At 39.1% G+C, this 16,836-nt stretch overlaps 1 protein-coding gene across 3 annotated transcripts in view; it reads right to left on the bottom strand.

The window, feature by feature from the left end:
* The window catches only part of grb14 (growth factor receptor-bound protein 14), a 115,877-nt gene that overhangs the window by 79,878 nt on the left and 19,163 nt on the right, over positions 1-16,836 (bottom strand). For 2 of the 3 annotated variants that reach the window (XM_079821420.1, XM_079821421.1), the window contains exons 2-3: positions 10,697-10,902; positions 328-454 (exon numbers count right to left, since the gene is read on the bottom strand). In XM_079821420.1, the coding sequence (XP_079677546.1) occupies positions 328-454; positions 10,697-10,875 (306 nt within the window). In that variant the 5' untranslated portion in view covers positions 10,876-10,902. Of the gene's footprint in view, positions 1-327; positions 455-10,696; positions 11,059-16,836 lie in introns of those variants that run through there. The other variant, XM_079821422.1, reaches the window with a different exon arrangement.

Below are 16,836 nucleotides of genomic sequence, written 5' to 3'. Positions count from 1 at the left end.
CAATCAGTCAACCAATCAATCGCTTCTTATCCATTAATTTATCACACAATGCAAACGCATACATGCAAAAATATATGCTTCCTGAAATGAAAAACTATGACTGTTCCAAAACCTAGTGGGATTTCTATGTAGGCAGCATTTTAAGACACAAAAGCTGTTCCAAAAGGTAGGCCGCCTACTTTGAAAACTTCCTTTGGGCCAAATTCTATTTGAATTGCATCTATTTACCACAGAGAAGCCAATCCCATAATGCTCCCTATGTAGGCTGTAGACAGCAAGGCAGCTCTTCTGAACAGTAGTGGCTTGAGTAAATCATGTATGCCTCACCTGAGTCGCACTGGTTTTGGTCCAGGGTAACAGACACTCAGACACTAGAGAGACGGTGGACGGCAGCAACTCTGGGAAGGGATTTGGGACGGGTCCCATTTGTGTATCATCCACCTCTCTACCTTTCCTGAGGAGAGAAAGAGAAACCAGGGATAAAAACAAAGGCATCACTCAACAAAAAACCCAATTGGATTTTTCCATTGGCTAAGTTCTGGATTCTAGGATTTGTGACCAAAAAAGTTTATGATTCTTACATATTTTATTCATCATGGTAATCTTCAAAAATGATGCAACTTTTATGAATTTTGAAGCCTAAAAACAACTGCCAGAAGTAAAAAGCTAAACGTAGGCTATAAACGAACTACACCATGGTCACATGGCTTCAATATCCCCATCAAGCTTCGACAATTGTAATTGTAAGATTGCAAGAGGGTGATCATAAACACAACAAGCCGACTAGCGGACTAACTTGGCGTGATGATGTTTAATGTCACTGGCAACCTTTGTTAGCAACCATATATGGCGTAGAATAAAAACGTGAAAATATCTTGAGCTTGTTTTCACCACACACCTTATTTCCAGCATTCAACCAAAAACCCATTAAAAAAACCATTGACTTCAGGACAATGGAAACGGAAGTGCTAAAATGCTAACTCCTTTCCAGTATTTGGTCTACAATCCTACATCATCCTGCAGAACTCTATTTAGATAGTTTAAAACGATGGTGATTGGTCAGATCGCCTGTCAATCAAACTTGCGGCGAAGGGTGAATTGACTTAAGAGTTAAACAATTCTTGGCTCAAAGCTGTGCATAAAAGTTTGTTATCAAGCATTTCAGTTGTAATTGAAGGGAAGTGTAGGCAGGTCCGGCACAAGCTCAACTGCCGCTCTAGGCAAAACACTGTCGTGTCGCCCACACACACTAACAATTAAAGATAACATTTGAAATGCATGTGAAGGACTGGAGATTTTGTAAATTGATAAAATTGCACTAAAATAGAAACATGTTTTCAGATTTTTTTTTATTTTAAAATTTGCAACGTTAAAAACAAAAATGATTATATAGCTAATAAGTAGCTTATATGTACAGGCCTGGAGTAGCCATCGGAAGAATTCCTGGTGGGCCGCTGATAAATTGGGGAGGCAGCAGTACCACTTCGACATACGGGGCGCGGAAAGCACAAGTCTCTAGCTAATTTTTAATGAATGACGCACGGAAAGCAGCAAATCAGTGGTAGTCTCTGCGCGTGCACTGCTCCTCGTAGCGGTTATAAATATTATTAATATCAATATGGCATTCCAGCAAACATTGGTCGACTGCAACGTTGTGTCTCTGGCCAAAAATAGCCGCTGTAGGACGGCATAAATCGGAAAAAATGTAACATTACATTTCCAAAAAATGCATTCAGATATGCTCAACGTACGTCCAGTCAACTTTCATTTTGGAACTATTTTTCAACCATGACAGGACGTGTCGGAGGGACGTCTTTTCAACGTCATTAAACGTCCAAATGTTAGCTGGATTATATAAATATTACGCACACAATAAGGTGAGCCATATAACTTCTCTCCTGCTTTCTCTCACATAGGCTACACATGCATAAGCCTACCTTTCATCTTTTGAATTCATGTACGGATATATTTTTTTTCTTGTTTTGATGATATTTTTGGATGTACATCAGGGAGTTTTTCATGTCTACCAATGGCACTGTAGTGTGGGGCGGGATGGGGTGGGCGTGGTAGGCTACTAGAATGAAGGAAAGTTAATTTAGATTTACTATTGAGTGATAACTTGATGATGGAAGTGTAATAATTCAAACGAATGTCCAAAAAATAAATAAATACATTTTCGGCTAGTTCACCTATAGGCCCTGAGTGTAGGACAAAATCTTAAGTGTCAATCTTAGAGGTGATTTACGACACTTTGCTGTGCCACAAACAAGATTTTGGATGAGGACATAGGCATGGACCAATCACTGAATAGATTTCCTTATTGAGGAATATTCTCTGATAAATTCACATTGAATGGTTCCTAAGAGGAGTTTATATTCAACACACATTTGACAATAACGAATTTTCAAGAGAATACATTATGATATACACATTAGAAATGAAAGATAAACACGTTTTCCACCATGTCTTAATTACACATTTTAAAACCTATGTGCTGTTAACTGACCTGCCTATATTTAGCCTAGATGTTATAATATAATCAGCCACCATGGATACCAAAAGAAAACTGAACTGGCGAGAAGAAGAAGCGCTGACAAAGATGATGCCTGCTCTGTCCAAATGATACCGTTTGATTAACTGTTCGTCGTCAAACATTTCAAAAACATTCTCCCTCTCCTGAAAGATTGCCGCACGTCTCTGTCTCCTTAGTGCCATCACAAGCCCCTACTGGCAACTCCTGACCACTTGAGAGACCTCTCGAGCTGTCTTAAATAACTGGGAGAGTAAGAGTGATTCTTAGCTTTAAGAAGTTCGATAACTTGCTTCTATACTTAAGTTTGGAAATAGTCAAATTCACAATGCACAAATTCTCAACACTTAAGACTAAAATGGCACTTTGAGAAGCTTGATAAATACGGGCCCTGGTCTCCGGTGTTTCCCAGTCAAATTAGTGTATTTTAAAGGAGGGACATTTTCACATTTGGCTCCTAAACTCTGGAAAAGCCTTCCTGATAATGTTGGGGACTCAGACTCGCTCTCCCAGATTAAAGATCTCTTCAGCCAAGCATTCACATAATGCATCTCATAACCTTTTACTCGAGTTATATCAGATCAAATGCACATGATTATCTTTGCTTAATGTTATGAACTGCAGCTATGCTAATTACTCTCTATTTTTACATTCACATACAGATGAATAATAGCCTTTTTAAAATGATTAATTGTCCTGCTTTATTGCGCTCTACATCAAATGTCTATTTCTGATTTTATGATGACTCGTCATAGTTTAATGTGTAATGAACCTGAAAGATCACTAACGCTGTGTTTTGCGCCATTGCTTTGGCAAAGCATCTGTCAATCGAACAGAAAACAAAATCATGATATAGCTTAGTGTGCTTATCACACGTTGCATATATTTTGTTCTTGCAATGATGTAACATTTGTGGCAATTTTGCACTTTGACAGCCAGTTTGAGATAGTAACTTGTAGTGTAGCGAACTACTTTTTCAGAAGGGTTGCTTGAATGTATCTTAAAAGTGTCATGAACTGGCTTTTGTTATTTTTTATACTGTTGTCTGAGGTCAACCTATGATGTTTGCGTGGTTTTTACATTCAAAAACATCATAATCAATAAGTAATAGGCTATTTTCTACCCTGGTTTTGAGCCACTCTCATGGAACGCTCAGTTTTTATGGGCGTGCCACACTGAAGACTTGGAAGTAAACACCCACGGCTAGGATTGGATAAGCGTTGCATATTATAATGAGCTTCGCAAAACGTCTTTATCAAACAAACAATCCACCCGCAATTAATTGGAATGTTATTTTTATTACTTGGCCTGCCCGATCTGTGGATATAACCACGAACCGTTCATCACTTACACACACACACACGCGCGCGCGCGTGACATGATCAAAACTTCCGCGGTTGTATTTTTCCTTCAAATATCAAGTCAAGAGAGTGAACAACACACATCAAGAAAGGAATGTTATTTCACTATTTAAGATAACCCGTCGGCAGGCCGTTTTGGTAGCCCGTCTGAAAAACACATAGCCCCGGGACGTTGGGCTTTGCGAGCCCTGGCCCATACATGTCCGAGTCTGATCACGAATCGCAATGAATCAACAAAACTCAAATAAAGGATTCTCCAGCCTGTGACAGCGTGCTAAGGTATGTTCTGTTAGACACGTACACATAATCAATAGATATCAAACGATCTGTAACAATGCAATACTATCACATATAAAAACATGTTTTACTTACATTAGTGTTTGCTTAATTCATTCATGTAATCTCATCCTGTCTGCAAATCCAGTCTCTTGTTTACAAACGAATCCGTGGTGAAATGAAGGAACAAACGTCTTCCCCACGTGAGCTGGATCTTCATTAAAAATAAAGTTCATCCATGCATTCATAATGTTGGAAATGCAGCATGTTTATTGCATTGGAAATTCGATCCGGTTTAGCTCCACGTAGGCCAATGTTATTTATCTATAACATGTCAGGCACGAGTCGGTGGGCGGGGCTACAGAATCAGGCGCTCTTATTCTTCTGTTGAGGCGGTGTTTGACCACACTCTGACGTCACATCTAGACACATCCTCTCGTTTGCTGGGCCTGGTGTCAATAAAAGCTTTTATTTAACTAACAAGGAAGTGTTCAGCTCCGAAACTTACAGGATCTTCTTAAATCACGACAAACTTTTATATATCGAAGGCTGAATGAAATGTCGATTTCTCAATTCATTATGAGTAGATTGTAGCTTATCAAACTACAGTTTCAGAGTAGCTTCCCCAACAGCTTAACTCTGTGCTTATTTAAAATTTTAGTAATGTTCAAAAGGTTTCTGTTTTATTAAATCAGTCACACTTTTTTACCCCATTTCAACAATGGCTTCTTATGGAGACCGGAACAGGACAGCATACAAACGGAAGTAAGAATCCATCATTGCGCGTTCATCGTTTGTTCAGAAAAAAGGTGCATAATACCTGTTGCTTTTTGGCCTCATAATGAAGTAATTATGGTTTCTAACAACAGGGGCTAACCAGACAACTTTCCCTGGCAACTAGCTTTTAATTGTATTTCAAGTAATGAAGAAGGGTTTTATGATTGTAGTTTTGGGGTGAAATCACAAAGTACATCTGCGTTCCTCATGGAACGCTAGCGCCATCAAAATAGCACTTATCATGCATGTGAGACGCGAAGGACACTTCATAAACCAGACGATCTGCATTCTCAGCGCAGCAGACAGCAGCTGTGTGAGGCAGTGGTTGATGTCATATGATGACAGCCCGGATGACTGAAGTTACGTCTCCCAGGCAACACTCAGTCTTCAGCCAGAGATGACTTCATCGGCTGTACCTGAACGATCCCTGGAGGGCCGGTGTAAAGCGAGGAGCGGCAGACTGAAGCTGCGTGATCATGTGCTTATTTATAATCCGTTTAGGGAGTTCTGTTGATGGGTAAATCTCACGGAACATGTCGAGAACATGCACGGGTCATATTTCGCCGCCTAAACTGAAAGCAATATTGTTTGCTTAAAGAAAATGAAGCTTGTTTGTAGGACCATTAAGAGATTTTTGGATTATTTTCATCTTGACATCACATTTTCATTGATATAATGTGGAAACAAATAATGCTAAACTATTATAATTGTAAAGTTTTAATACATTATTGTAGTATTTATTGTACTGCCTTTTATATTTGAGAATAAATATTTATGTTTTGCAGTAATTTCTAATGCATCACAGTTTTGTAGCGCTAAAATAGTATGCAAATTCCTTTTTTTCTTCTTTTCCTTTTGATACAATGACATAATACAATGTGTATAAACAGTAACTTGCTGTTGTAGTGGCTGCAAACTCATTATTACACTGGTATTACAATGTAAATGTGGTTTGTAAGGACATTTCATATGTCATCATAATAAAAATAGCTTTAAAAGCATACTAAACAATGTTTTATTAAAAGTGTGTGTGTGTGTGTGTGTGTGTGTGTGTGTGTGTGTTTTGCTCTATTTCAGCTGGAATGCCCAACAAAGAGGTGGAATGGGATACTTGAGAAGACTGAAGAGAGAGAGAGAGAGAGAGAGAGAGAGAGAGAGAGAGAGAGAGAGAGAGAGAGAGAGAGACTGCTTTTAAATTTCTATTCATTGAAAAATAATTATCCACAAATTCATATATATAGATTAAAATATAATTTATTCAGCAAAGCTGAATTTTCAGCATCATTACTTCAGTGTCACATGATCCCTCAGAAATCATACTAATATGCTGATTTGATGCTCAAGATACATTTCTGATTATTATCAATGTTAAAAACAGTTGTGGGGGGTGGGGGGGGATGCATAGAAAGTAAAAAAAATTATTAGCATTATATTAAATATAAATATTTTGTAATTGTATAAATGTCTTTACTGTCACGTTTGATCGATTTAATGCTTTCTTGGCGAAAAAGTATATATTGTTTCTTTTTTTTTTAAAACTGACTTTTGAATTATATTGTATATATGCACACTGTATATATTTATTAATACTTTTAAGTTTCGGGTTGAACTTTTTGTTCATCAAAGTATCATGAAAAAAAATGCATCACACGGTTTCCACAAAAAAATGAAGCAGCACAACTGTTTTCAACATTGATAATAATCATAAATGTTTCTTGATTAGTAAATCAGCATATTAGAATGATTTCTGAGGGATTATGTGACACTGAAGACTGACTAATAATATTTCACAATATTACTGTTTTTACTGTATTTTTGATTGAATAAATGCAGCCTTGGTGAGCATAAAAGACTTACAAATGCATTCAAATGTTGACACATACACAAACACACAAACGTTGCGTTACTTTTCATAGACATAATGATTTTTATACTGTACAAACTGTATATTCTCTCCCCTTACACTAATTTAGTATGATTTATAAGCTGTTTTCCTCATGGGGACCAAAAAATGTCCCCACAAGGACAATGATTTCGGATATTGCCATCTTTGTGGGGTTGTAGGGTTTACCAGGACGGACACACACACACAGACTATATTCTGTCTCCCTACACACACACTGACACACAAACTGGCATATGTGGTTTATGGGAACTCGCCATAGACATAATGGTTTTATACTGCACAAACTATATATTCTATCCCGCTACACCACACACACACACACACACACACACACACACACACACACACACACACACACACACACACACACACACACACACACACACACACACACACACACACACACACACTAAAACAACAAAAATCTTAACTAAGCAAAAACAAATTCAAAGACAATCACCACAACAATTTGCCTGGAATAGGCAAATTGGAAAGAGTAGAAATAGAAAGAGTGAAAAATTTGTGAAAATCAATCTCCTGCATCGAAATCTGCAGCAGTCATACGGTGAAAAAGCCTCAGTATTTGTATATGCGTATGTGGCAGGGTGACAAGATTCCCAGGTTTACTTAGGATAGTCCCGGTTTCACAAGGTGTGTCCCAGGTAAACAGTGAATTGTCCTGACAGTGCACTTGAAAATGTCCTGTTTCAGATACATTTTAAAAATATATATCTTCTTTTGTGTTATATTTTCATTTCTGTGAGTAAACATCAGTTAGCAGTTTAGGGTCTTCTTTAAAAAGTCACATGGCATGGTGTTAAAAAATGGATTTTATAAAACTCAGAGTTTTAGAGATATCATTCTCAGATTTGAAATATAAAATGACCAGACTTGTGGCTTTAGATGCATTGGGTTTCTACAATGCAACAAGGGCATATTTTTTTGTCATAAAAACTTTTATTTAAACTTTTAACCAATTTTTCTTTATGATTGTAATAAATTCTTACTTAACCTGCAATTGACCTATCGGTAAGCCCCTCCCCTCGAACGCAGATGAGCCAATGGCAGTTGAGTATCAGTTGCGCTGGGACCGGAACTCGGACATTTTTAGGTGTCCGCGCCATAGAGAAACATTGGAAAATCCGAAGCTCTCATCGGTTTGATGGTGTTTATGCTACCAAAATGCTAAAACGTTGTGCCTGAGGTACTGTAACTCTGAGTCCAGGTATCCTGAGAGGATTTACTATTTGTCATACTCTCGTTAAGTTACGATTAAAGTCCCTGCTAACATACAAACCGAAATAACTAACTGTTCTCACGTCATGTAACACTGTAGGTCAAAAACACGAAGGCTCTCCATATAACCTCTCCATATTAAACTGGTTATATGTAAATTAATTTAATTTTAGATATGTTTAAGGTCTACATTATCTGTCCTACTAAGGAGGACTCCTATTTTGAGGGTATTATAGTCTCCGGGTAACAAAAGGAAGAGCTTGCACGCAGTTTATCGGAGTTGTTTTGCAGATACAAAGTTTACCAGTTATTAACTGCACCCTCGAAAAGGCATACGGTCTGTGTATATGTTTGTTTACTGTTAGTTGAATGAGTGTTTTTGTGTAATTTACTGTGTATGTTAATGGTAATGCAATGGAGAGAGATAGTTTGTGAATGAGACGTTAATGCGCACTTCTAATGCTTTGTTTGTTCAGCTCTTACGTTGACTTTTTGGAGTGAATAACGATGCAATAAACTTGATAAACCATCAGTGAAGTTTGGCCATCATTCGGACGGGATATATGCTACAATCTGTGTCCAAAAACATCTTGGGATAAGGTTTTCACACTGACAGCTGTACATTGTAAGATATAGCAACTCCGTTTGTTTGTCCGAGTTAGCAACAGTAACTAAGGGGGGCGGGGCTTACCGATAGGTCAATTGTTAGTTATTTCTACCTGATTTAACCCATATAATTGAATCTCAATAGTAAGTCGCTTAGGATAAAAGCATCTGCTAAATGAATAAATGTAAATGTATATCTAGTTTTGTTGGGGTAAATTCATGTATCTAGGTTGATTCAGTGATATTTTTGACTTGAATGAAACCAGTTAACTTAGATTTTATCATTTTTAGCTCACATTTTTTCAGTGTTGATCAACACACTGCCAATGGTCTCGTTTCAAATGGGAGCATAATTATGTTTCGAGTCCAAAGACTTCTTGAACTGTATCTATTATAGTATGGCATTTTTTGGCAAAACGTAAAAAATGAAGGATACGGTCACCTAAGGAAACGAGAGAGCAGCGAGGTGTGTTTGTTTCAGTTGTTTGTGTCTAGATTAGGGCTGGGTGATAAAACGATAACGATATGTATTTCGATAGACACGTAATCGATATCAATAAATCCGAAATTTTGAATCCGAAATCGCCCCCTAAACCCTCATTCACTATTCCCTACTTTAATCCACTGATACAGTTCACTTGAAGGAGTGAATGAAAACGAGTGAGCGAATTCGGACATCCGCTATACACTCGTTATTGCGGTGCAAAGTGGGATAGAATGAGTGCACTCAATAACGTCCACTATGGTTTCGGACACCACTACAAATGGCTGTCCCCTCAAATAGTGCCCTATGTAGGGTATAGGGTGATTTCGGATTCAGCCTTTGAAACTACATGGAGAGGTAATGTTGCGTCAGTGCCTTATGACAAAGCATCTAAACGGTAACAGTTACAAAGAAATAACGGAGGCACTGCACCTTAATGTTAAGAGATAATGTTTATATTTTAATTATTTGAGTATTTTCCATGGTTGTGTTGACATTTCTGCCTTTATAACTAAAGGGATTATAATCAGAGAAAGGTTAAGTTTAAAAGAAAAAATGTTTAAATATAAAATATTTTTCTCCTGGTCCAGTTGGGGACACTAAATTTTTCAACTAAATATCCAAATAAATCTAATTATTAAACTAAATTAACCATATAAACTAAATTACTGATCTAATTACTGATCTAAAGCCCACATTGTCACTGTATGATAATTGAAATGAACTGATGACCGTTTTCTCCAGAATGGCTAGACGGCTGAATAAAATTATGCTGCATTATTTTCCTGTTTAACACTGTAAAGCTGCTTTGAAACAATCTGCATTGTTAAAAGCACTATATAAATAAAGTTGACTTGACTTATTTTAAATAGGTCATAAAACATATCAATAATTATCGATATCGACCGTTATGAAACCCTTATATCGTTTTCAGCCATATCGCCCAGCCCTAGTCTAGATATGAGTGAGCTCAGTTGTTTGTTGGTTACGGCACAAATAAACACTTCAGAGTCTGCATTCTTTCGAGGGCTGCATTCAAGCCGCATCGTCATGATCTCAGAGCTACCGTATCACAAACACGCAGAAGACGTGACATACAGTAATGTGCTAGCACAGAGGGCCGCCGACTCGTGATTCCTCCCAGAGCTGGAGAGTAGCAGGTGCTTGATTTGATTCCAGTGTCTGTTTACAGGTACAAAGTCTACGCCGTTTTCACATAGACCTTGCAGAGAGCACAAAGGCGGCTCTATTCCTTGTCCGATCAGACGTGTTAACGATTAACCGGTTGGAAACGAGGTACGGTATCGACGTGGGGTAGTTTGTTTTTATGACCTCATTTGGCAGATATTTGTTCATAGCATAAACTCTCTCTTTTGTCTTTTTTGTTGCTTCTCAAGTACATGCATCACGATGTTAAGATATTTGTTCTGGAAAACAAGACAAAAATACTGAAGCGTGCACACTTTCACGGACGGTTGCATGCACAAAAATGAAGTTGCGATAGAAAGTGTGTGTCCTACCTATTCCCCTTGAAGAGCGCGGAGACCGCAGCATTGGGTGGCTGCAAGGGCGAGCGCAATGGGATGAAGGCTGGCCCGACGACGTTCCCACTGCCTCTCGCTCCCCGAAATATGGCCGCTTTCTCGCCGAGGCTGCCAGAGGTGTGTGTCTCATCCAGGGAGTCATTCATAGCACTCATGGAGCCAGGTTACATCCAGCAGCTCATCTGGAGCACAAGACAGGACAGAAACCATCAGGATAGGCCCGCGGAAGAGTGCGTTTGTGTGTGTGAAGTCAGCGTGCTCCTGCCGCTGCCGCTGCCACAAAAACACACACGCACATGCTCAAACGCATGCACACACACACACTGCCCCTGCATGGCAGGCCGTCCTAGCCTGGGAAGTAGATCCCTCCTTCCAAAACATGATCCGCAATAAAGTTATTTTTAACTCTATGACTCCTGAATGAGCTCGGCTCGCTCTTGTGCACGCACACACAAGCAGGCCTCTCTCTTCTGGATTTCTGGGCTTCAGTTTTCCTTTGCAGACCTGCTCGGACAGACAAAAGGTTTCTTGGTTATAGGTATGCAACGTAGCTCTGTAATGAGAGCTGGAGTTCGGCCAGACAGTAAAACCTACTGTTCCTTTGTCACGGACTTTGCTCTGCTCTCTTCTCTTCTGGCCTGAAGCCAAGCGGGGAGGTTGACCTCTGTGTTTGTGTGTATCACTCGTGGACTGGGACTTATAAAGAGACCTGTACTGATAACAAGAGCGCTTGATGCCACTTTTCACAGAACAAATCATACTTATTTCTTGGCATCTATGGTTCCATGAAGAACAATTGACATCCTTGGAACCTTGTCAATGCACTAAAGTTTCTTTAGATTTTGAAAAATGGTTCTCACTGAACAAGCTATGGCATTGCTGCAAAAACCCACTTTTGAAAGTTTTATTTTTAAGTTTTATTATAGTTTTTGCCTTTTATTATGATAGCACAGTATGTAGACAGGAAGCGACGTTGGAGAGAGAGGGGGGCGGGATTGGGTAAGGTCTTTACAGATTTACTAACAACTTGCACCAGCACAAACCCTCTTTGGGCATTAAAAACTACTGTCAGGATCTACTAAAGACACACAGTGGGAAATTATTGTGGTGGGCAGTTATTTTTGTGCTTGACCATATTGCATGTACATATGCAGGAGTTTCCCTTTCAGACGCAAAATTTATGTGCGGAGAGAAATTAAATGAATCATGCAACGTGATTTACTAAGATTTGCGGTGGTCCATTTAGTGGTATTTATGCCATTATTAATCGCCCCCCAAAAAACACGGCGTAACCCATTTTTGCACCTGACATGACACTGAATTTGTACATTGTCAGTAGATCACCTGAAGAACTTTCCTCTCCCATTTGTGCCTTTATTAGATTGCGGCCGCATGCTACCCAGACAGCAACATAGTGTTGGTCCAGATCCGGGCCACATCTGGTACATGTGGATTCAACGGCTGTGGGCCAGATCTGGGCCGACACTATAGCCCCGTTTCCACCGAAACTACCCGGAACAATTTGTCCCAGGAACTCTTTTTCCCTCAGACCTGCTGCTGTCTTGTCTGTTTCCATCGCGGTCTAAAGTATCGTGAAGAATAGTCCGGAGACGTAGGACTGCGCGTGACTTTCCAGAGCCCACTGGATTTCGTCCTCCGCAAATAAACGTAATAAAGCCTGAACCTTGTCGTCGGTCCATCGGTCGTATTTTGTAAACTCCATTGTTGATTCGAATACTAAACAACTCTTACTGCACACACCACAACAGACTTTTAGGTTGAAATAAAATGATGCGTGAGCTCAACCAATCAGCATGGTCAGCGCACAAGTCCCACCCCTGAAAGTTCCTGAACTTTGAAAAAGTACTACCTCGCAAGCAGGGCCATTTTGAGGGGGAGATCTTTACCCTAAACATCATTTAGACCCTGGTTCCTGTGGTCGAAACACACCAAGTACCACCCCAAAGTCCCTAGTTCCTGGGGAAAGTTCCTGCGGGCTTATGTTGCTGTCTGGGTAGCATGTGGTAAATCTTTTTAGTAAATCTGACCCCAAATCAGATAATGCACTGCAAAACACTAGTTGGTTTAATGCACTGATTAGTGAAGGTGCTGTGATGCACATATCTTACTATTTCAACTTTTAAAAAATTATGAAAAAGGAGACTGTGGCATGGAAGAAACATCAACAAGAGGAACCAGACGCAGCCATTCTGCTCTGGTAAGACTCATGCAACACTACATACAAGTCAAATATGATCTGCTTGTTATTAATATAGTATTTTCACACACACTATAATACTTGACCGTCACAAATACCCACCTCCCCTACTGAAGTGACCATGCAACAATCTTTCACCTGAAGCTAGTTGAGCAACAAAGTCATTCTGGTTAGGCTAGTTAAAATGCTTAAGTTATAGTTCAAAGCTCATGTCATTCCAAACCAGTATGACTTTGCAGAACACATTTTTTTGCAGATTACGTTTTTTGAACAACAGTCCCAGACAACACTGGGGAAAAAAACACTGAAACAGAAACAAAGTCATTGTCAAAGTTTGGAACAACATGAGGGAGAGTAAATTATGATTATCTGTCTCACTCATCTTAAAGAATTGGCAACTTTTCAAATCATGAATAATAATTTGGATTAATTGGCCACGTCCCCAAAGGGAGATGAATTGGCATTTGAATTAGAATGACAGGAAGTGTTATTTACTGAAGGAATTCAGTGATGTTCTTAGAAATAAAGTGTTCTTCAACATAAATGTACAGTATAGTATGTGCATAAAATGAGTTCCATCGTTCAAGATTTGTCTTTTTGTAGCTCAGACTTGTAGAGCCCGGCACTAGCAATGCCAAGTCAAGTGTTCCATAAATGAATGCAAGTGGCTTTGGATAAAAGTGTCTGCCAAATGCATAAATATATTTCTTATAGAATTTCCATTACATTCTACATCATTACATCCGCATTCAAATTGCAATTTTGCGTCTCAAATTAAACTGAAATTTAAAAAACATTCTAATTTCAGTTATGAATGCACATTGATGCACAACCTTGATGCACGTTTAAATTAAGTTTAAATGTGTCACTTTTTTTATATATACTGTTGTCTGAGGTCAACTTATGACATCTGCGTGGTTTTTACATTCAGAAACATAATAATGAATAAGTAATAGGCTATTTTCTGCCTTGGTTTTGAGGCTCTCTGAAAAACGCTCGGTTTTGATGGGCGTGCCGCACTGAAGCCTTGGAAATAAACGCCCACGGCTAGGATTGGATAACATTTGCATATTTAATGAGCTTCAGCTCCCCTGTCAGTACACGTGAGGAATTGTTTTGAAAGCATCTGGAGAAACGGTCACAGGACTCGAAAAATATCTTTATCAAACAAACACAATGATTCATCTCTCATCCACCCGCAATTGATTGGAATGCTATTTCTGTATTTTTTGGCTCGCCCAATCATCAGTGAATATAACCGCGAACCGTACAAACACACACAAAAACACACGTGCATGAGCAAAAGAAAGGAATGTTATTTCACTACAGCGTCAGTAGGCCAGTGATAGCCCGTCTGAAAAACACATAGCCCCGGGACTTTGGGCTTTGCGAGCTGGCGTTACAAGTCCAAGTCTGATAACGAATGAACCAATAACACCTTCTCCAGCCTGTGACAGCGTGCTAAGGTAATCAATAGATATCAAACGATCTGTAACAATGCAATACTAACACGTATAAAAAAACATGTTTTACTCACATAAGTGTGTTGCACCGTTCCTGTTGGATCCAATATAGAAGCACAGCATTGTGTTTTTAATCTCAATATGTCTGCAAATCCAGTCTCGACCTGCGTCTTGTTTACAATCGATTACGCGGTGAAATGAAGCAAACAAAATGTCTTACGCACGTGAGCTGGCATCATGTAGCTCCACTAGCCAGTGGACGGGGCTTGAGGCGGTGCTTCTGCATTCTATGACGTCAGTGGTCGACATATTCTGAAAGCTCTCGTTTTCTGGGCCTGGTGTCTATTAAAGCTTTTCTTTGACTAACAAGGACGTTTTCAGCTCTGAAACTTGCAGGATATTCTTATATCACGATGAACTTTTATATACCAAAGGCTCAAAGGAAAGTTGATTTCTCAATTCATCACTCCTTTAAATATCCATAAATTAAAACTCATGTAATCATTGATTATAGTTCAACTGTCGCTGTCTCTCACGGGCTGGGAACTCTTATTGAAATGAATGACTTCCCGATTCGTTCCTTTAGATTAAACCTCTTTACAAATACAACACAACCAGCCCATAAAAGTGAAAGTAGATAAGATAAGAGATCTGAAAAGACAGAACCTGCTATCAGATGTGATAAAGACATGCTCTATTGTTTACCTTTCAGATCAAGTATTAATGTGCTGCTCTTCGGTCAAAGTCCCTCCTGAAAGGGCATCACAGCAGGATGAAATGAACACAAAGTTTAGCGCTCTAAACTATTCGTACCAGTCATGTTTATAGCACTGCTCTCAGGGAAAGCATTTTGGAGGACTATTAGTATAAAGTTTTAAACTTCAGTGCTTTTTCCACATTCGCTGTACTGACTTTGTCCACCCACACAAGTGCCAAACTGCTCTGAGGTGATTATCCATCATTATGGCATCCCTGGATATACTTCACAAATGATGGATCCACTGATACTGGCATCACTGTTGGGTCTGATACTGCACTCTTGTACTTGTTTGTCTGTTGCATAAATATTGCATCACAGAATAAAGAGGAAAATATGTTCTAATATTTGTAAAACTAATTGGAATACTGTGAAAAGCTCCAACATTATGTTTTTCAACTTTTCAACTTCAAACACTTTTAACTGGATACTAAATTAGGTACTGCACTGCAAAACACTAGTTGGTTTAATGCAGAGTTTAAAGGGGACCTATTATGCAAAATTCACTTTTATGAGGTGTTTGAACACCGCAGTGTGTGAGAACAACCAGCCTATAATGGTAAAAATCCACTCACAAATTTTTTTTAAATTCCCATAAACCAAACGCAGTCTCTTCAAACACGCTGATTCAGATTCCCCTATAATGACGTCATTGTAGGGAGAAGCCCCGCCCAAAGCCGGTGACAATCTGCACTGTTAGCATATTGTGCGTTCAAGTCCTCCTGGGATGTTCGTATTTACGAGGTGAGAAGTCGTGTTTATGACATTCGTATTTACGTGCGTTCAAGTCTCTTTGGTCGGAGTAAGATGGCGGTGTACCTTCTTTTAATGAATTTTCACGAAAATACAGAAAGGTTTGTTAATTCTGCTTATAGAAAATGAAGAACAAAGAATGCGCATCAGGTGAGTTATAATCTTTTACGTTTTTAATTCATCTATGAAGCCACTGTAAACTGTATCGTTATATGTTAGGCTAATTGTTATATTACAATGCTAGCTTACTTTGTTGTAAATGACAATGCCTGACCGTGTCACTGCTAAATACCTGTTATATTCAACTATTGCATCCATTGATTCCGCCATGTTTCTCAATGACACGCCCCCAACTCGTACAGATCGGGGCTTAAAGAAAATCCCGAACTTCTTACTGTTATTTACAACATTGTGGTGGCGTTCAACTCGTAAATACGATCTTTACAACATGACTTGAACGCACCAATAGACACAGCCCTGAGTGACTAGCACAGAGTCCGCCATTTCTGTTCCCCTTGCTGTAGCAACTGGAGTTGTGCAATGTCTGCGCAAAAGAGGCATTACAAGTGTTTTGGGATGTACTAATGCACATAAGAGTCTCCCGCCTTCTGAGTCACTAAGGACATCGTGGTTAAAAGTACTGAAGAAAATCGCTAAAGTCTTATACGTTTTGCGCCGGACTGCTTTTCAAACAAGGGGCTTTTCAATGCTGGATTTTCAAAAAGGTAGAATCTGAAAGATTCAAAACGCACAAAGTAAGTTTCACACATCATATGTTGTGAGTCCTTCCAAATTGCCTTTCTGAAAGAGCTTGTTGGCACTCTGTACGGCTATCGTTGCAAAATAAGCTACCTATGCCTGTTTTCACCCTCACATGGTATCAGAATTATCGTAAATACGAGTTTTCGAGTTAAAAATGGGACAT

This window comes from Gobio gobio (genome assembly GCF_949357685.1).
Source record: "Gobio gobio genome assembly, chromosome: 7".
NCBI lineage: Eukaryota > Metazoa > Chordata > Actinopteri > Cypriniformes > Gobionidae > Gobio > Gobio gobio.
This window is presented reverse-complemented; position numbering and strand designations above follow the sequence as displayed.